The sequence below is a fragment of the Mytilus edulis genome, chromosome 12 (genome assembly GCF_963676685.1).
Source record: "Mytilus edulis chromosome 12, xbMytEdul2.2, whole genome shotgun sequence".
NCBI lineage: Eukaryota > Metazoa > Mollusca > Bivalvia > Mytilida > Mytilidae > Mytilus > Mytilus edulis.
In genome coordinates, this window is record NC_092355.1 from 65,140,074 (window position 1) to 65,163,492 (window position 23,419).

Sequence of the window (23,419 nt, forward strand, 5' to 3'; positions counted from 1 at the left end):
TTGTTCGTCTGTCGTTCTTGTTCATTTTTAATCATAGCGTTATCAGTTTATTTTCGACTTATAAGTTTGATTTTTCCTTCGGTATCTGTTGCCCCTCTTTTATCCTTTTAGTCGCTATCATGGCAAATAAATCAAATAAAAAGTATACAAGTGTTTTAATATGATACTGAAAGACATAAAAGTAACAGTAGTATACCACTGTTCGAAAGTCATAAATAGATTGAGAGAGAACAAATCAAGGTTACAAACAAAAACCGGGGGAAACACATCAACTATAAGATGAAAACAACGGAACAGAAGTGCAACAAAAACAAAAACCAACATACATTGAAACGAACTAATGTCAGTAAGATATTAAGGATAACCAGAATTAAAATGTTACAAAAAGATGATTGTAACCTATTTAATTGTTTAAAATCTTATATATTAAGAAAATGTAGAGCATGATGCCAAAGCTCAACAAGAAAGGTCTTGGATTGTATAAATTAAGGCAACAGTAGTATACCGCTGTTCAAAATTCATAAATCGATAGAGAAAATACAAATCCGGGTAACAAACTAAAACTGAGGGAAACGTATCAAATATAAGAGAACTACGACACAACAAAACCAGAACACCAATATGTAAGCGTGCTCCAAACTCATGGATATAATTTGAGTGGAAACCTTTATTTGAATTGTATTGGTTGGCCGTTGCTTACTTAACGTCCTGTTGGAATTATCTTAAAATATATAGAACAATCGATAAAAAGATATGTTTTGCAAAGTTGGTGAACAGACATATAGGGCAGAAATCTAGTCCTCCAGTTGTATTGAGTAGATGCGAGAAAATTATACAATATATGTACATTGTCGGAAGATATGAAATTTATTTTTTATAGCTTTATAAACATAACGAAAAGCGAGTCTAACCGAGCTTTTCTACTATTCGTTGCGAGTACAAATACATTTTATATTTCCTGCCATGTACATATATTGTTTTTATCCTTCAGTTTACCCCCGGAACATGAGCATTCGTTGTTTAAATCCGAATCATTGCCTCTGATTTTTCAAAGAAATCAACATATTTGAAACGCGGACTGCGAAGTGGACCACAAAATGAACTTTTTCTCAGAAAGAAAAAAAAGTGGGTAACAGGAGACTTTATTTGTACAAATAAAGCAAATATTTATTTGTGAACCTTTTATTTGTACAATAGTTATCTAATAGCAGGATAAAAGCAGATATTTGATCATAATATTGGCTACCTGCTGACCCCTTAAAACTGTTGCAACCATTCGTAAACACAAAGACCTTGACACACTCCATACATGAGGCTTCTGTTTTCTAGTCACCCTGCAAGTGCAATATTACTGTAATTATTGTGTGAATTCATAATTGCAAACTGCGCGATTAATACTTACGATTAAAGGAATGTTTGCATACAGTTACATTGTATACTGTTATATGTATAAATTTTAAGATTGGGAGTTCTTATAATAGTGATACTCAACCCTCAACCAGTCGTAGTATTAGTATAGGGTAAGCATTTCCTGCACTGCATACGGCACCCGTCGTGCTATTTCTTTGTTCAGTTCGGTTATTGATAGCAGGCAAACTCGCTAAGCCCTACACATCCTGTCTGATCATTTCCAAAGTCAGGATTGAAAAGCATACCACAACATCTTATTATATATTTACTTTTGGGATGTTTGTTATAAATCACCGTTGAACAACAATAGATATTTTAGGTTGCATCAAATGAACATCGATGGTGATGAAGAATGAAATTCTAGAACGTGCAGCAGATATTGAGTTAGAACCAATCCGTTACTTTGGAACTTTCAATTCTCTGTTATGTTGATTTTTTATTAATTGTTTCATGAGTTTTTTCAATTGGTTGGAGCAAAATGAAGATTGAGTACTGAAAAAAAAACCTTTTAAAAGGATGAATAAAATTGTGGGCAAGGTCAAAAATCTTTTCTTCAAATAATTTCCAATTATTTCTTATTCTGGAAACTCGGTCCATAATCTCTTTTTTGTCTTTAAATATTAAATTTTTAAAAAAAGACGATGTTGTATGATAGCAAATGAGACGACTCTCGAAAAATCACCAAATGTCACAGAAATTAATAGCTATAGGTCGCCAATATTATTTAAACCGGACATTTTACAATAAATTTGCAAGATGCCGAGCTGTTCTAATTAGAAAAAGATACCTGACATAGTTTAAAGAAGGTATCGAATGATATTAACTATCAACAAAATTTTTATACACTTTTCGTGTGAATCACAGGACTGGTGTAAATGAAAAATCCTTCCCGAGGTCGCTAGAGACTAGTACATGTTTAGAAAGTCAAAATTACAAAATATTCAATGGCAAAAAAACCAAAAGAAAATACAATTGACCATCTTTAACATTATCAATCTCAATTTTATGTTTAAAAAAATATTGCCATAATTTAAAATAAAACACATTTAATCTTTAGCAATCTTTATTTCACTCAGATTATTCATTGCATGAGAGACGGACACAATGTAATGATAATACATTGTTGATAAAAATTGATAGATTAAATATAAGGCTGTGATAAATGATACGTTCTGAACAAGTTCATGCAAACAGTGTCACACTTTTCCACATGTGTTGAAACAAAAATAAGCCTGGTAGATTGCACTACAAAGAAATATATGTCGTACAGCTTTTAGTTCCTCAATGCTTTTCAACTTTGTACTTGTTTGGTTTTATAACAATTTTGATCTGAGCGTCACTGGTGAGTCTAATGTAGACGGCATACGCGTCTGGCGTAATAAATTATAATCCTGGTACTTTTAATAACTATAATTGTAGAACATGATATTTTGAATTTGTGAGTGTCCTTTTAAATCTACATAAATGTGAACTCAAAATTCTGGGGACGACTATGCACATAAATAACAAAGCAACTGTGAGCTGAAATTAATATATACATGTAGCAACAATTGGCCAATATCCGTTGAAAACATTGTCAGGTTTTATAATGCTAAAATAAGGCTACATTTGACTAGACATTTAGTTTACTCCTCGTCATGAGAACTTTTTAACTTAATCACCCCTTAAAAAAGTCGTTTGTCTAAAGGATTTTTCTAGATTTAATTTCACAATGAACCCTTACATCTGAACTTTTAAAAACAAGGATTGCACAATAAGGCAGTCATTTTACGACCTACACACAGGGCACTTTTATGTTGTGCTAGAAATATGATGCGACCTACATCTCTTTCTTAGTTTTGTTACAACAAATCCTGCACGAGAACAATACTTTCGGAAGGACTATATATGCAGGTACTGCTAAAACACGTTTTGCAATTATAGATAAACCTGGGAATAAGTCATATCACATGGAAGTTTCCGGATAAACATATAATTTACGTTGTGAATATACATTATTTTGCTAAGAATTACTAAGGATATTTCAAGGGGAACTAAAGTGAGACGAATTGTTAGAAGAATTTTGAATATCTAAATATTGATTAAAGGCTATCAAGTATTCGAGTACTTAAAGTTGCTCGAGTACTCGACCTTCCGAGCGAGTAGTCGAGTACTCGGGTATTCATTGCCATCCATGGTATTTACCAAGCATTTTCTTTCTTTTTGTAATTAACGGCCTTTTTAAGAGAACAAATCAATCATTGAATGGTCATACAACGTTTTGTATTCTCTAATCCATTAATAGTAAATACTTATAAACTATAAGCTACTTGACCATATTTGAAAAAGTTACTGAACATAACTTAAGTACACCAGTTATTTAATTAATCACTTGTTAATGGCAAAGAAACAATAAAGGTAATGTCACAATTATAATTTCCAAATGATGATAACAACTAAATCTTTAATTAAAACTGAACATCACATATATAAAGATGGTGTTATCTCCCAGATTCCAAAGTTAATTTACAAAATAAATATGCATTTCTTGAAACGAATTATCAAATTGCTTTAAATAACTAGTTTGCTTATTTGTAACTAAAAACCAAAAACTCTGGAAACCCCCAAGCTTGCTTATATTACTGATAAATTATTTATATGATATATAAACAAACATGAATTGACCGTGATTCTATACGGTATTTTTGAAAAGGAGAAATTTCAAATACAGAAGTCCATGGTCATTCATGAATATAGTTTTGGATTTACGAATAATAAGATATAGGAAGATGTGGTTGTTTACATGTAGAAATGAAAACAATGTCAGCTGAAAGATAATCATAACTGATGTTCGCGTCATAATACACTTAAAATGTGGCCGTAAATTTTCTTGTTTGAAATGTCTTCTTATGCCTTTTAAATACTAGTTTACAGTACAGTTTTTTCCAAATACATAACACATAGAAACGAAGATAATTACTAGTAGTAAGTTTTCAAATAAAAAATATATAAAATCTAGGCTTTTTCTTTGACATGTTTATATTTGACACATATTGACCACTGGATTAGACTTAACCAATATCAATGTGGGTAATATTGAATAATAAACTCATCATAGATACCAGGACTAAATTTTAATAAATGCGCCAGACGCGGGTTTCGTCTACAAAAGACTCACCAGTGACGATCGAATCCAAAAAAATTAAAAAAGCCAAATAAAGTACAAAGTTGAAGAGCATCCAAAATTCCTAAACGTGTTGCCAAATACAGCTAAGGTAATGTATGCCTGAGGTAGAAAAGCCTTATTATTTCAAAAAAAATCAAAATTTTGTATACAGTTAATTTATAAATAAAACAATATCAATGATAATTTATGTCAGCACAAAAAGTGCTGACTACTGCGATTTTGAGTACACTCGGTAGAATCGAGTATTGGAGTACACTCGGTAGAATCGAGTATTGGAGTACACTCGGTAGAATCGAGTATTGGAGTACACTCGGTAGAACCGAGTATCGAATACCAAAAACGATACTAAACTCATCGGTTTCTTGTTAGAATATTGCTGTGTTCTTTATATAACACTAGAACACACCCGTGATATTGCGGGTCCGTGACTGAATTAATGTATATAACTATATGCGCAAGCCTTATTTTAGTATTAGCATTGTCATCTGATAAAGTCATGCCGATTATAAGATACACAGTTTTCTCTACTTTCAAATCTTTCTGTTTAAACCCGTCAAACTGGAACTTATCAATTATTGGTAATATTAATTATTTGGAAAACAAAAGGTCCTGGAATGGAGTATTTTCTTATCAACAGCATTGTCCTATATTAGTTTTAAATAAAGTTAAATTCTTTGATTCGATATTATACGTCATGCCCGTAAAACAGCGTCATGCCCGCTAACAAATTGAGAACTGTACCTATACGCCTTATTTTTAGTCCAGATTTTTAGTATTCATATTGTTATCTTAGAAAGTCTTACTGATTAAAATACTACAAAAGGTAACAATTTGACAATTTAGTAGTGTCAACCCTGTGATTATGACCCCTGTATATAGCATATTAATCCTGAATACATCGTTTGGTGGTGCGCCTGTCAGATGCGGAACGTACAGATAAGGTAATAGGTAACAGGTGAATATACTATTGGTATCGGTATCGGACTCGACCCGGAACTTCTTAATTATTGGCAATATTAATTACGTGGAAAACAAAAGGGCCTGGAGTGGTGTAATTTTTAATCTACACTTTGGCATTATATTAGTTATATATAAAGTTGAATCCTTTAATTCGGCGTTTTTACGTGATGACGGCTGACAAATTGGACCTCGTATTTTTAGTATTATAGATTTATCTTCCTGAGAACCTATTTCGGAAAATTAAAAAAGGAATCAATGATTAATCATACAAGTTAAACAAATACAACTTGTTTCAATATGCATAACCTTTTTAGGCTAACACTTTACACTACAAATACTGAGTATGTTAGACATTGCGACATATCGGTACCGTCAGAATGATAAACTATGTTGGGCGGCAAGACAATAATTGACAAAGTTGCAAACCCGATTACCCCTAAATAAAATAAATTGTATCGACCCTCAGTGCAAAGTTAAACTTCTAATGCTAACGCCTTTGTAAACCGTTAATCTGTTTTCTTAACGATTACCAAATACATGTGTTTGACATATATTTTCCTTGTTATAATTTTAGAAAAGGTGTTTATCAAATAAATTTGATAAGATTAATATTTTTTACTTAATTAGTACTAAACATTTAGGTTGACATAGTTAGTAATTATTGTGTATCGTATACTGATGAGTCTTATGCAGACGAAACGACCGTTTGGCGTACTAAATATGACTGATGAGTCTTATGTAGACGAAACCCGCGTCTGCCGTACTAAATCATAATCCTGGTACCTTTGATAACTATGTCATTCTTTGCCCAAGATACTTTTGTTGATAATGTTTCGTTCGTTTAAAAATACACCACATCATGTTTAATACGTTTTTTTGTGTTTCTGTGTTGTAGATATATTCCCTAACGTGAATTCGAATATAGGCCTAATTCGATGGAATCATTCGATTAGTAATTGTTCACAAAGTTGAATCCCTTATTTATAATAACAATTATGATAATTTAATGTTATCCTGATTTATAGTAATTTCTCGCAATTTGATTGGCTGATATTGTCCAAATAAATTTCAGTACAATTTTTTATTAGGTCAATTGGAATTATTTCCCTTGTACCATTGACTTAATAAAAAAAAAAGAGATTTGGAGTTGCTTCCCTTTTGTTTTTTTTTACGTCTGCAAAATGACGACTGGAAGCTTAAAACATTTTGGGTAGACGACGGACGAAAAGATGACGGACAAATGGCTTAAGATAAATGCAGCAAACACACTAAGATCAAACAAAAAGGCCGGGAACACACTCAGGGAATATATGGGACAATCAGATCTGGATATAAGATTAGAGTAATACGATGAAGTTTGCCTGAATGAAATATTGGGGCAGTTTTATATCAATGCAAGAAAACCAGACGGTAACCACTACAAGATTTCGTCACTTGATCATTAGATATGGGTTAAAAAAAAAATTGAGGCCATCCCCTTACAACAAAACATTTGGCATAATAAAGGACACTGCATTTATCGATGCAAATGTAAATTTTAAAGCAGCGATTTCAAAACTGAAAAGAATGGGTCAGGGTACCACTGATCACTATCCCAGTATCAATAAAACTGACCTGATCAAGTTGTAGATTATATAGGCAATAATTGTCTCAATACAGAAAATAAGTATCGGGTCATTCAAATTTAAAACATAAAAAAATTGGGCCGATACATAATCATTTACTCAAAGGAACAGCTTACAGGTTAAAAAAAATAAACAAACATGTACGTTTACTTTTATAAATTGTTATTTGAATGGATAGTTGTTTCATTGGCACTCTCAACACATCTTCCTATATCCATGTACGCTATTTGCCATGGTGTTATCATTATGTTCATCATTTAATTTCAACATACATATATATATATATATTGCTATTGAAAAATAAACACACACAGTACGAGAACATGCATAATGATAATTTCAAAAATCACAAAACTCATTCACATTTATTTTAAAAGACTAATAAATATCACAATATTAATCAAATGTTAAGTCTGAAACCCGTACATGTATGTAGTCAAATTCGGTCCAGTACTATAGACAAAATTGCACACGACATTTTATTGCATATAAGACAATAGCAATCACTTTAAATTATTCAATCAAATTTTCACCAAACTGTTACCCTGTTTGCAAGCTGTAGTTATCATGTAGCCGCAAGTTTCAAAATATTCTATAGAAGCACAATAAAAAAAATGGCGCTTAGAAAAACCAAAGACATATGTTTATGACTCACAAAAGTGTATTGCAATGAAATGCAGGACTAATTTCTGACAAATTCAAGGGAATATATATGTTTTCGACCCTTTTACATATGCAACCGAGTGTGACGTATTACTATTCCGAAGTATAACACCTACAAATTAAGTGCAAAAGATTACGGTCATGTCTATAATTTTTAAGAAGAAAAAACGGTGTCAAATTTAGAAAAAAAGTAAGATCACACAAATACTGAGACTCCGAGAAAAATCTAGTCGGAAAATCACTACGCACATGGCAAAATGAAATGACAAAACACTTGACACATGAAAAGAAAGTGAATATCTGCTTCTAATTCCACTAACATTTAGAACAACGAATAAAGTACATTATACATTTTTCTGCATAAAAAAATATAAGTGATTACTGACTTATACACATTCCTTTTGAGTTTTAAGTTAAATAATTTGAAATGTTATCGTTCCATATTCTGAACTTACAAGTTAAACTAATTCTAAGAGTTCAATTGTCATTGTTGTAGCGCTAAGGGACATTGTTCGAAACAGTAGTGAAATAAATATTTTAAGTTGGAGAAAAAAGACTTCAATTATTGTACATTTTTCTACAATGACTGTTATATCTTTATTCACAACAGAAGAATTTAACATCGTTCAGAGCAGTATTGTCTAGTTGTCCTTGGTAAGCTTCAATTTTGGTCTGTAAACCACATATGGCACTGTTCACCGAACAAGAGTCGCTCCATTCGCCATAAGTGCCATATCGTCCAATTCCAGGAGGATAGCTAAGGTCAACGACATCAAATTCATCTTTGAAATCTGAATCTGAGGTAATTTGCACCAGTACTATCATAACTAGCCTATCAAACAAAAGAGATTACATACCAGTTAGAATTAATTTATTGAAAGCGGAGCATCTGTAAATTATTTTCCCCTTAACCGTTGGTCAAAAGGTTGTGTACTGTAATGTTCGTTTCCTTTGCGATTAAAAATGAACGCGAATATAAATTGACGTTGCTATGTAACACTTGGATCTTTCTTGATTAAGCCATTTTCAGTACATTTTCAATCGCCGCGTCATGGTCCAAAACAAAACATGTTATCATATCAACCTAAAATGTTCGCGAACATAGGTCGATTTACAGAAGTTGACAGTGCCATGACTTTTGATATAGATTTCCGAAACTTTGAAGATTGGAAACGATATTAGTGCATTGCATACGTTTTGGTGTTTCCTTTTTAATAAGGTACAAGATTTAAGGTTTGGAATCGAAATATATAGAAATTTTAGGATGTTAAAATTAAATGAACCTTAATCAAATAGGCAAATGTCTAAGTCTTATGTACGTGGAATCTGAAAACATGTATCTTATATACTATTAATGTGTAGAAAAGTAAACTCATACTTAAAAGCAAAACAACAAGAATACAGAAATCATATGAAAATCCAAAACCGAAAGTCTTTCATCACATGGCACATCCAAAACCTCAAACAGATGAAACGATTGGAAAAGAATTTTTATATTTCCGATTTGCTTTTCGACATGTCTCGGTATGTTGTACAAACAACATTAATATATTTATTTTTGATATTTCTTTAATGATTTCGGTTGGATAATCTGTTATGTCTTACCGTTTGTTGTTCAAATCATTATAAAATTTTACTTCCATAACATCTTTATCAAGAAAATTGTTTGGACGAGTATTGTGAAAATAATTGTATAACGTTCGAGCATGCATGTTAGTTACGTAAGTGCGTCACTGTTTGTGATATCCTTTAGTATCTATCGTTGATGGACTATGTTCGATGTTGTTTTGTGCTTTGCATGTTGTGTCGACTATGCTATTATTTGATTAAGCATTTCACTTTGATGATTATTCCTGCGTATTTTGTGCTGTATTTCTGCCACTAAGAGTTGTCATTTGAGCAATATTTTGAACATTGTTATAACGCGGGAGGTTTGGCTACCATTTACACCAGGTTTTACCCACCATTGTTGTCTTGAAATGTCCTGTTGCAAGTCATTTGTCATAAAATAATTCGTTTCTATGTATGTTACCGTTTGCTTTTTGTTGTACTTCAGTGTTCCTTGTATAGTTGATGTGTTTACCTCGGTTTTAGTTTGTTACCCAGATTTTTTTCTCTCGCTCGATTTATGACTTTTGAACTGCTGTTGCCTCTATTTGGCATGTTTGGTACAGACATTTCCTTATAGAAAAAGTTCATTTGTAAGTCCGATACGTTGCAACTTTTAAAATAGAACTGCATTAATGTGTTCGCTAAAAAACCAGGTTCAATCCACCATTTTCTACATTTGAAAATGCCTACACCAAGTCAGGAATATGACAGTTATTGTTCATGTGTTTGATGTGTTTAATCATTCGATTTTGCCGTTTGATTAGGGACCTTCCGTTTAAATTTTCATCGGAGTTCAGTATTTTTGAGGTTTTTACTTTTTCATACAAATAACTTACATAAACAAAGAGGCAATTCCAAAAACAGTTTATTTTAAAAATCGCCTGTATTTATGTTTTGAAATTTAATAATAAATAAATTAGTAAACAAAAATAACGGAACAACACAATAACAAAAAAAAAAAAGAATTGCACGTGTGCACATGAGCCAGCCCTGTAAAAAAACCGTCCGGTCAGTTACGCTCAAATGAAACTATAAAAGAAATAACGATGAGCAAATTTTTGACTGAGTAATACGTCAATATGCAGCTGTGGTATGCTTGCAACTATCCACCAAAATTCAAATGAATTGGATGTAAAATTGTTTAAATTTGTCTGAGTGAAGACGGACACAAAGTACTGATATAAGAACGTCCTTACTATATGGACTTAATGACCACACAAACATAATAATGTCACACAGTATTGTTCCACTGTCACTTTTCCGAAAATCACCGATACAGAAAAAACATAAAATATATGTTTATATATACAAGTAAGAAGACAAAAATAAATACATGGAAAACTAATCTGAATAGCTAAACATTGGAAAATTTAAGGACAATGCATATATGTTCTCCAAATTATCTTTTTTTTCAAAATCGATGTCCATGCCAACGTTTTGTTGGGGAATATAACTAAACTTGAACATGCGAGCAAAAGAAACAGGTGGAATGTGTTCTTAGATTTGTTAGTGTATTATTCCTAAATAAATACTTTTAATAGCTTTATGCGATAAAATCTGCATCTTAGTTTTAGATCTTATTCTATATGGTCATACTTGTAAGAGTTGTAAGCGATGTAATATTTCTATGAATATTTATATAATTTTAAGATATAACCAGCTTACACTGTATGGATGTACTTGTAGAGAATAGGCGGTGAGGAATGTTTTTGGTGGACAAAGTGCTTCCCCTGTCCAGTATCCCCATACCTGCTGACCAGAAGTAGCCGTGTCACCACAACGTTCACCCCCTCTATTTCCGCAAATGATTTCGATAGCATTCAGTTCTGACCTATCCTCATGGTATCCTTCGATCTGTCAATAATATGCACAAATTATACGAACAAATACAAACATGCTTTAGACTATATTCTGATTTAACGGATTTTTCTTATATTCAATCATATTTTTGACACCTTGTGATTAAGTATTTTCAACAATAGACCTTGTTAGCCTACCAAGTGCCCATTCAAATTGCAAACTTTAAGGTATTTCAAAGAGTAAAACAGATGGGTTATTTAAATGACTAAACACTTGTATGCAGTGTTAATGTAAGAAATACACGACTAGTAATGATTTTAATTTAATAACCCTGCTAGAATTGGTATACGTAAATCGATAATCACTAATGTACCTTGCGATACTAAATGCATGCAGCAATCAACACTTGCTTATTGCATGGACGATCATTCATTCTTATCTTTGTCTCATACAATATCCAACCTTAGATGATTGATGTTAATTTGGCTTATATTTTCTGCTTAATATATAGTTTGATTTATTTCTCTCTTTCATTTGAACGAAAAATATAATAGTTATTTGGCTTGATATGAGTATTTAAACAATATTTTCTTCCGTTTTAAGAGATTAAACAGTTATAATAGAAATATACACACTTTCATTCTGAAACCAATAGCATAATGACCTATTGTGCAAAATTCTGCAGATTTCCAAACACCAAAAGCTCCACCATTTGTTACAGATAATGTCTGAGTTACTGAAACAACACACATATAGATAAAGACTACCACACTATAACACGATAGCTGAGCACAATTATCTAGATGGTTAAAAAATTATGTTCTATGTCTTAGTACGTGACAAAGCAATTTATTTTCTTTTATGGCTCATTATCAAAAGTGCAATTTACATGATTTATGTTTGTATTTATATTTTGTGAGTATTCATTAAAATAGTAATGAACGAACCGAATTTCTTAACAATTTCGATGTTAGTCGTGCATTGTGGAAAGTTGTCTCGTTGGCAATTAAACCACATCTTCTTTTTTATATTGTATTTCATATACAATTAATTCGTCTGGTTCGGTGACCTGCGTCCGTCAATGAAAAGATGGACACGTTAACATTTAAACTTCAAGCTAAAAAAGCGTTTAAGTACACTAGGTACACTTTTCACATTAAATTTTTCTCATGTAATTGTTTCTATTTTTAATTTTATAATTAGCAAAGAAAGAAAAAAAAAGGAAAAAGCCTTCAATATTAGGTAAATATCTCATTTCGATGTAACTCAAACCCCCGTGAATATGCACGAGAAATTGGTAACATCTAGCTTGTTTGATATTTGTTTAAAACTGAAAAATGGACATACAGCTGAAATCAATACCATTGACGATGCCAAGAACACATTGAGTTAGTGCCTATTTAATATAAGTTTTTTTTCAATTACACTGTATTCAGAAAACCGTAAATCAGAGAACTTTATCTGATTGATTGTGTCACATTTTGTCATCTAGTGCCTGTTATAGTTACAAAATTAAAACAACACGTTAAATAATATCATGCTTTTCTGGATTAACCTTTATCAGGAACGCTCAAAGTCAAACATTTAAAATTAGATGAATGTATAAGTACCAAAACAGTTGAAGAGCTATATGACAAACACACCTAAAGGTAATAGCAAAATGCATCTTAGGTCAACTTGGTAACTATGTGGTTAAAGCTTTGCTAATAGATAAAGTCAGTCAGTTGAAGTAGTTATCATCATTGATTTTGAACTGTGGTGATACTGGTTGCTTTTTTTTATTGACAATCATATCTTTATTTTTTTATTTACCATATTTTTTTTAATTACACCACTACACATAACATTCCCGTTGACTGATGCATAAAAGATAATGATACACGTGTTTACTATCGATTTGTTTTCTGCTCATGACTCGTAATATCGGGTTGTATCAATAATTTGGGAAATACAATTCACAACAATAATATTTTATAGGCAACAACATCAAAAGTAACTTTATTACAGTTTGCGTAATAGTTTTGTTCTCCTCTTTTAACACAATGTCAAATGGTAACAAGAATCAAAGCATTTTTATGATTAATGAGAAAGTGTAATGAAAAAATTAACAATGGAAATATTTTGTAATTCTTTGTGCATAGCAGTGGTCATACTAAAATAAAAATAAAATATTCATCAATGAAAAAAAATTAGAGGATCCTAGAGAGTACGAACATTTTTTCGTTTTACGAAATGACTAATAAGCACAGGTTTGACTTACCGCCATGTGTACTACTGGGATGTATGAGGTTTGAGCCAAATACAGAGTCAAAACCCGTATGACAGCACCCGGACTGATCGAGTTTACATTCTTGAGTCGAGGTTATATACGTAATCTCACAACATCTGTCACCTAGTTGTGCACAGAATGCTGTACATTGAGTTTTAGACATTCTGCCTATAGTTGTCAGATCAACTGGAAGAATTTTCTTGTTCTTCTCTACTATGAAATCTTCTTTTCTCGAATGAAAAATTCCAACAGCAATATCCGCATTTTGAAAAAAGAAGCCATAGATCAAACCGATAACATATACTTCCATGTCTGAAACAATGAAAAACTCTAAATGAATTAATAAGTTTACAAGTTTACAACCAAATATTTAACATTTTAAGTCATTTGATATCAGCTGTTCTTTTTGCGTCTTTTGTCCAATTCAATTTGCTTTTAACCACGATACCTGTCATTTCATTAAATATGTATGCAAGCAATTATTTTTATAGTACATTGCTTTCCATGCACTATACAATGCTATACATGAATGACTTTTTATTGTAGATAAATTATGAAAGTGAGCTCTCCATAACTACACTGATGAGGTTTACAATCCCCAGGGGCATATATTATCTAATGAATACAACAATGTAATGGTTTTCTTTTAAAACCCCCGTGTTGTTCCCAATGAGCCAGATCGTATTGACAGACAGATATTGATATGTGCAGATGAGGTTAGTCTGAAATAAAACATTATAAAAAATGGAGTTGCATGGTTAAAAAACAGTTGATTGGTTGACTTCTGTAATACAAAAACACTTATAGTAATAAAAATATGTTTGTTGAAATAGTCATGTCAAGAATGTTTGATAATTATAATGAAAAGAAAACCATTGTTATTTTATCTTCTTCCAGACGCGGAAATGGCGTAACAAGTTGAGAACATATAAAGGTTTAGCAGGGTTATGTTGTTGATAACTACTGCAAACTGTTGATGCCTTTTTGTGAGAGAAGCGCCGTTACAAAATATAAATGTAGGAATGATCCTTTTGAGCTTGAAACTGGGAGGTATGAACATTTGCCGCTTGAAGAGTGATGTTGTTTTAATTGTTTCAATACTGTTTAAGATGACTATCATGTCATTTTACAATGTCCTGTTTATAATGATCTTAGGCAAGTTATTTTTACTGATGAGCATTTTAAAAATTTAACAGAATGTCAGAAAATGTATTTTTTTTTCGAATTAAGATATTATAAGATTCTTAGTCAAACCTGTAATTTTATTCAACAAAAACGCCTAGAAGTTTTATATTGTCAATATTAATTGAAATTATGTTGCATTATTTTACCTTCATGTTTTATATTCATCATGTACATACATGATTATCGTCTCTCATTAATCTGTACAGATTGGCTTATTCATACAAAATGTATTGTGTAATTTTAAACATCAGGGGCCGGTTGTTCAACTTGTCGTTAGCACTGACGCTCCGTTAAATTTGGCTAATGTATCGTTAAAATTTAACGTCTCGTTAAATTTAACGTCTCGTTAAATTTAACGTCTCGTTAATCATGTTGTTCATCTCATAGTTAGTTTTAACGCTCCGTTATAATGTTTTTAACTTGAGTGAAATTTAACGATGGTAGGTAGCAGCGTTAAACCATTTAACCAAGGTATAATTAGAAAATGGCTGCTTTGTTAATGCCACCACTAAGACCCAGAAAGGACAGAGTTTTTAGAGGAACCTTTTCACATTTAACAAATTTAAATGACGATGAACTTAGAAGGAGGTATAGATTTGGCAAGGACTCGATTGCTTACCTTTGCAATTTTCTACAATACAGACTCAGAAGTTCAACTAATAAAGCAACAGCACTGACCGTTGAACAGCAACTATGTATTGCACTGCGTTTCTACGCATCCGGCTCATTCTTGCAAGTTATCGGAGATACATTGGGGTATGACAAAGGAACAGTTTCTCGTGTTGTAAGTGATGTGACAGATGCATTGATTGACATTAAGGACGATTTTGTGAGTTTGGCCTATAGATGTGAATCCAATCAACAGGATAAAATGTGGGTTTTACAGGCAAAGTAACTTTCCGAATGTTTTGGGGTGCATTGACTGCACACATGTGAGAATACAGGCACCAACAGATGATGAACCATCCTATGTAAACAGAAAGGGGTACCACAGCATAAATGTGCAAGCTGTCTGTGATTTTGAAGGCATTTTAATCTGTATTTTGCTATTCCCGTCGTTGTTGATCTTTAAAAATTGTTCTCTTCCTTTAAAATTTCCTTGACACTATCAATAGAGACAACTGGGTCCTTCTGTTTCGACCGAAATTTCGGAGGTTCTATTAATTTTAGTCCGGTCTTTATAACAGTTGAAAAAGATTAAAGGTTTCCATTTTATTCATCTGTCAACACAGAAAGGTAAAAACATAAACTACTCTACAATATGTGTGACGTTTGTCGCTGTGCAACATTGTATTTTTGCTTTATACGACAAAGAACTTCAAATCACGGTACAAAGCGGCATAACTCTAGTTAAATAAATATGACTTTTCTATGATACCGTGTGATTTGCATTTATTTCTTTTACTCTTTGTGATTTCAAATTCTCCTTTTTAAACATATAGTAATAGCTATCTATGTGTGTTTATATCCGAATTTTCTTGTTTTAAAAAATGTCAGTAATGAAGTTTGTTGAGGAATAACTGTGTAGTACTTTGTGTGACTTTCTTTTATTAGCAGGTGCGTTAATGTACGTATCTGCTATTTTTTAAAATTGTCTTTTGTTTTTGTTTTTTTTTTAAACACTGAATTTATATTTACAGGCAGATTTACGAATATATTTGCAAACTGGCCAGGCTCCACTCACGACTCCCACATCTTCAACACATCAACTTTGTCTAATTACCTCCAGACAAATCACAGGGGATTGATAGATGGTGTTATTCTTGGGGACAGTGGATATGCTTGTCGCCCTTACCTGCTTACTCCATATGCCAATCCAACAGAGAGACACCAGCAAAGGTTCAACAGATGCCATGCCAGTACTAGATCCGTTATAGAGAGGACTTTTGGTATTTTGAAAAGACGGTTTCATGTTCTCCATTCTGAGGTATATTTATATTAAATACAGATTTGACATTGCAATTCATACATAAATAAATAACAAAATCCATGAAATGGTCACACCAAAATGGCTGAGAGATGTTTGTTAAACGTCTGTGAGATTGCAACCCGAATATATAAATTTGGAGAAAAAACTCGCCTTGATCAACAAAAGGCTGCCCTTAAGGATCTTTTTCAAGTGTTGTAAATTTGTCTTCAATTTAGAATTTTGAATATGCATTTGGTATCACCGCCATCAATTTTCTAGAAGAGTTATCTAAGTGCAAAAAATTATCTATAATTTCAAAACATTGAATGAAGGTATTTTAAATGACTATTGCATATTATCTATATATCAAGACATATAAAATATGATATATATTTCTGCATGCATGACACTTTTTCATTTACTATGAATTGCTCTACATAACTTGAAACTTAAATGAGCATATACTTTTTTCATATTTAAGGTAAGAATGAAACCAGAAAAAGTCTGTAGAATTTTTGTTGCCTGTGCAGTGTTGCATAACATTGGCTTGTCCAGAAATGAAGCGTTAGTGAATGACGACGGTGCTGGTGTTAGACTTGATCAGCCCGTGCAAGTTCCTTTCTGGGAATACAAGATGGAAGAAACACGAGAGAAAACGTTGCCAGAGTATTTTTTAACCACTAAAATACATATTATTAACACTTTAATATGCTTTCTTACTTTTTCATAGACACATGATCATAACTAATTGAAGACCAGTTTTAATACACTATGGTCTTAATGGAAACACTGTTTTATTTTGTTGATGTTCAAAATAAGGAGACATGGGGTGCCTGCCAGTAAAACAACTATTCACCAAAGTACAAAATACTTTGATTTAAGCAACTTCTGGTTACCATATACATGTATATGGCCATACACAACGACGGTTTATTATCTCCGTGATTCGATATTGAAATGATTTAATAAGATTAAAACTTTATTCGATAAGTGTATAAGTTTTATAGTAAAAGATTCAATTATTGCTCATGAAGTAAAACAATTCACACTAGTGACACAGGCAGACTTGCGATGCTTTTCATGTATCAGATCAATTACAGTTTCTATTATTTTTTGTCAGAACTATTTGGTTCCCATTTTACACATCACATCATTTACAAACGTATTCGATATTAACATGATGGACATTGACATAATCCACATCCACAACCATTACAAACTCCTCTAAGAAAAGAAATTGGCAACCGTTTTCCCTACCAAGTTCAACATGATATAAAAACAGGTGCATGATTCTGTTCTGTGTTGTTCAATAATTTCTGGAAGTTTTATTGATAACTGTTACATGTAGATCATTGAGGTTAATAGTTAAGACCGCCTTTAATTCAATCAAATAGATAATTATGTGAAATATATAATCATTTTTTCTTTTAAAAATAACATTATATCAATATAACATGAGAACATAACAAATTAAGTTAATATTAGTTAGTAGAACCAAGTTCCTCAAGACACTGAGATAACGACATTGGCTTGATTCTTTTTAGCAGTTCGATCTGTAAGTCAAGCTTTTTCATTTCCTTTTTCTGCTTTTCAATCTCACCTAAAATACACAACCTGTTCAACAAAACAGAAATGTTAATGACATGAATTTATCAACAATTGTACATGACTAATTTGTAAAAAAATATTACAAGCTCCTGTACAGCTGAATGAATACAATGCATTTCAAGAAAATCGATCAGCATAGAAAAATGATATAAATAGATGTAGGATATAGCAACCCAATGAAAAGAAATTTCGAAACTTCATTAAGAGAAAAGGGTCAAATACTTCAACAATATGTAAAGGAAGGTCGTATTTTGCAATAAAGGTAATCATTGGTAATGGACTTTTTGAATGTTTGCTTGGACGCCATTTAAGAGAACATTACTTTGTCTGTGTCGGTTAAAAAGAGTTACAAAAAGGATACTCAGCATTCATGTGTCAACAACAACATCTGACTATTTTGAAAGTTCTCACATGTCATAAATGATCTGCTGACCAAATCTGAATTTGTTCGGTTTATTAGGAGGAGCGGACAAACAGGGTGAATGTAAGTTTTCAATCCCAGTGTAACACTCTGTGGGAGTACACTAAATTGTATATGTATAGACAGTATATAAATCGGAAAATTGTCCTGAATATGCATGAAACATTTGTCCCTGGATGTTAAGGAAAACATAATTTAACAATCAATTTTTAATATTACTACCAGTACATATATTAAAAAAAGAGCTGTACATGTATTGCCAACAAAGTATGGGGGACACATTATACTACCGGACAGAGTTAACTGTTATAAATTCACCTGAAGCTCATGAACATCTCCTGCTGTTGCTTTTCTCTTCTTTGTGGCTGTAGCAGCTGTAGGGACAGCATTGGAATCATTGTTGAGCACAGGTCTAGTTGGGTTTACCACAATTGGTACTCCCCGGTTACCAATAAACCCTGAAAGAACTGATGGTGACTGAGGTGAAGGAGGTGTAGGAGGTTGCAGTGAGGAGGCAGGTTGACATTCAAGAGCTGACTCAAATAAATCATGGGACCCTGTAAAAGCCATTTCAGAATCTTCTGACAATCTAGCCTCAGTTGCAGCAGCTAAAACAAAGACAAAATAGCTCTTAAATTCAATGTCGTAAGCCAATTAATACGCAAAAGTTTTAGTTTCAAAAATTCGATTGGGTTTAAACATTTTTAAATTTAGATCACAGATACGTTATTGAGTAGATCCCCATTTTTTTTAGGTGTCGGAAATGTTCTTTCATATTTTCATTTTTTTAAACTTCTTTTTTTTTAATTTATTATATATATTTGATATTTTATCAATTGGTTTGAACAATAGTTATAAGAAGGGACAACACATTTAAAGTGGAATGTAGTTGAGATATTATCACGCCATGTCACAGGTTGTATATACATGCTGCAATTTTTTTCGTTAAAACTTTTTATAACCCTCATAATACATAGAGGTAAACATTCATGTTGATTCCCTTAAAGACATCTTGTAAGAAAGTGTTAATTAGGACAAAGTTAGTATGGTGTTCTTTTTGAAAGTTTAAAATTCTAGCAAGACAGGATATACACTCCTTAGCTGATCTATGGGCAACACCGCAGTGGCGGATCCAGGGGGTGGTCCCACAGCGCACCGGACCACCCGCATGACAAACCTCAATTTTTTTTTAACGTGTCTATTTTTTCAATAACTAGCTAATTAACAAATTAACACTTAAGATTAATCCTTTCATCGCACTAATTGGTTATGGATTACCTGGATACCTGGAGGTGTCACAATGATAGAATACGGAACAATGCGTTTCACCTGTATACATGTAATTAAATTGTCAGAACAGCTCGTTAATATGAAGAAGTTGACTTCTTATTTTAAAAGATAAATACAAATTACTTTTGTATTTTTAAGTGAAATTTCCATATATAATTGCATTGTCCAACTAACGGAGTCTCGGTTTTCAATTTCATTTATGTACACTTTGAAAAAACAATCATTATGAATGAATTAAATTAAATTTGTGCATCTATCTCTTACACCCCCCTTTTTTCCCCTTTTCTCCTTCCTTTTCCTTCCTAAAAACTTTAAATGTCATGGGCGTAGCTACGTTTACGTCAAAACACCCGGGCGTACACTTGAATTTTGAAAATAAAACAAATAATCGACATAGAATAAGAAAAACTGGTCTCAAAAGTACATCAGCCTTGTGCTTCTTTTTTCAATGGATTGTAATTTTGAATAAAAAGGGACTAAATTTAATCAAAAAGATCATTTAATATATTTGTTCGAATCTTTTGTAAAAGTCTGAATCTACTATGAATTCTACGTACTTTTCTTACATTTAAAGCAATTCACTATCTGCTCAGATTCGATATGTTGTTTGTATTCGAGCCTGTAATTTATGTCCAAAAAGCGAGACAAAGCGGTGTCAATATTTTAATTAGGTTCCGAATGTGGATATAGTCTTTTGAATGACTCTCCGTGAAATTTTACGAAAGTTGGACAGAAACTGTTTATGATCAAAAGAGTATTCAGAGCAATATAATAATGCAATTATCTTTAATTTTCCTGCATTTTAAGGACAAAATGTATTTCTTTCTGCAATTAATAAGTGGTCGCAGTTTAGGTTAACATTTTGTTATGTCTAAATTACATTAACTACTTGTCGAACCTTTATCGAATTTCATGAAAATGCCGAAGAAGCTTTTTCTATGACTTATGTCTAAAGCTAAAATTTTGAAAGCATTTATTTTCGTTCATTTTTCTGTTCTTTTCTGATAGACAAATGGACGGACTCTTCTTCACGCAATTTATTGTTTTACATGCTCAATTTATAAACCTTCATAGATTGTCGTGAAATATTCCAGATCAAGAAAAAAATATCAAAAGAAAATTTTAGATTTTTTTTAAATCCTCTTAAAGAAATGATAAATTGATTCACTTTTTGTGGGAAGGAATCCTAGGTGTTCCAGATTTTTTTTATATTGCACCTCTTAGAAATATGTTTTTTTCGTGTTCATTAAAAGGTGCTTTTGTCGGTTGTATGCTCACTCACGGCACCCTTTAATCTTATTTAACAGTAATCTTGGTTTGGACGTTTTCTCTAAAACCAATGACCATTAGGCTAGCTTCACGTTTAACACGATGAATAAGTTAACATATTACAAAATTTAACCAAAACAAATAAACCATTTAGATTCAAAAGTATGTTGCCATCAATGATTTTTTACTGACAGGAATCATTATGGTATCTTATCCTCGATAGCTTTCGAGGGCTTCGTCCCTTTCGAACCCACTACCAGCAGGTGCTTTAATATTGAGCGGTTGGCACCCCTCATATCCCTCGCCAAGGTTCGGGCGTACACGTAAAAATGACCCAGCTACGTCACTGAATGTTAAAGGCAAAATTTGGAACATTTTAGCTAAACATTTTTTACAGCTTGCCTAATTCAGATGACAGTTGTATGAATTGCTATTTTAGATTGCAAGATATTGTATATTAAAGAACAATCGGTTTTAAATGTCTTTAAACTCCTTTACCTAGGAATATGTGCATTGCATGGTGTTGTCCAAATTCATGATCTTCCATAATGTCGGAAGGTATTTTTTAACCTTTTTCATACAATTCAATATTCATTTGGGACCACCCCCAAATTTTTTTCTGGATCCGCCACTGACACCAAGCGAAGACACCACCATGGAAATCCTTCCCCAGACTGCTGTCTTTCCTTTATTGGTCACAGCACTACCAAATTTATCATTAATGACAGCATAATTCTTTTCCACTTCATCTTGGAGTACATTGATTTCCGCTTCCGAGAAATTCGGCTTTCTTTCCTTTGTTTTTTTTTACACTAGACTGGGTACATGCATTATCAGAAGGTAAGTCGGCCATATTTGTTTATGGAGGAAGTTCAGAAAATCTGAATTATGGGTAACTAAAATAGCCTCTAAACCATAGTTTTAACGACCGGTTAAGATATGTTAACGGTCACGTTAGCTAACGCTACCGTTAAATCAACTTGAATAACAGCTTTTTTTCCTTCCGTTAAGTTATAACGCCACGTTAAACTTTTTTAACGAAACGTTAAGGCTAACGCTACCGTTAAGTTAACGACAAGTTGAACAACCGGCCCCAGGTGAGACGTAAATAACATAATGAACTGAATTGAATTGTCTTTCACTTCAGTGAAAAACTACTTTCTTGTTTTTTGTAAACGATTTGCATTCTTTATCGCATTACGTCCTTTGAAAATATTTCCGTTGGAAAACACTTATTGTAAGAAAGTGAATATCAAAAAAGGACAATACGTCCAAATGAGTAAAGGTGAACAAAATACATATAGTTCTCGTACCTGAGGGAGATATGACGATTTGTTCTCCCAAGAATATTTATATTTCACGAGAGCTCTGCCCGAGGGAAATATGATTTTTCGAGAGTGAAAGAATCTTCATATCTCCCGAGGCCAAGTAAAATGAATGTTTTATTCCACTGCCTAAGCTTTGTGCGTAACGTCGTATGATTTAGTCCTGACATGTTAGAGGGGAATATGATCATCAGAAGTGAATCTGAAATTTTGGTCGACGTCACGTGTGAATGTATCATCCAGTCAAATGTTGATTTCACTATCAAAATCAACATACCGTAACATAATATAAAATAACTCTCAAATCCTGAAGAAAGAAAATAACGCTGAGTTTGAATAGAAGATGTAAATCAAAGGTGTATTTTTAAAGTCAGGGATACCAGCAAATATTAGTTTAATAATTGTATACAAGTGTTGAAATGGATCTGTTTTGAAGATTGTTTTAGTCGATTTTTAAGTTGATATAAAAATATCCCTTTTTTTTTTTAAATTTTGAACAAAAAACATATCAAACAAAAAACATATTGTAGGATGATTTTTGAATTTCTGAAAAAGTCCAAGATTCAGACATCTTATCATGTTAAGGAATTCACTACAGCATAAGTATAAAACAATGATTACTCCTGTTCTTTATTTTTTACAATTTTATGGTTTTTTAATTGTACTATAAAAATCTTATTTCTTTTTTTTTACTATTTTTTGGGCTTATACTATTACTTTAAAAATGCTGTTCCTAATGAAATGAAATGAAGAATTAAATCAATCACATCCTTAACCTTAAAAGAATCATTCCAAAATCTACTTTAAGTATATGTAGTATAAGTAATACATGTATATTCGCGTTTTTTTTTCTTAAAATGTCCTGTAACAAGTCTTGAAAATGGCCATTGTAATATTATAGTTCGTTT

General features: G+C 32.2%; 1 protein-coding gene across 1 annotated transcript; it reads left to right on the forward strand.

Annotated features, from left to right (window-relative positions):
• The first annotated feature begins 15,173 nt into the window (after positions 1-15,173).
• Positions 15,174-17,779, forward strand: LOC139497776 (putative nuclease HARBI1). The gene is made up of 4 exons (XM_071286012.1): positions 15,174-15,580; positions 16,334-16,616; positions 17,080-17,264; positions 17,719-17,779. Exons 1-4 carry the CDS (start codon positions 15,174-15,176, stop codon positions 17,777-17,779), a joined length of 936 nt encoding a protein of 311 aa, XP_071142113.1.
• The last annotated feature ends 5,640 nt before the right edge of the window (positions 17,780-23,419 follow it).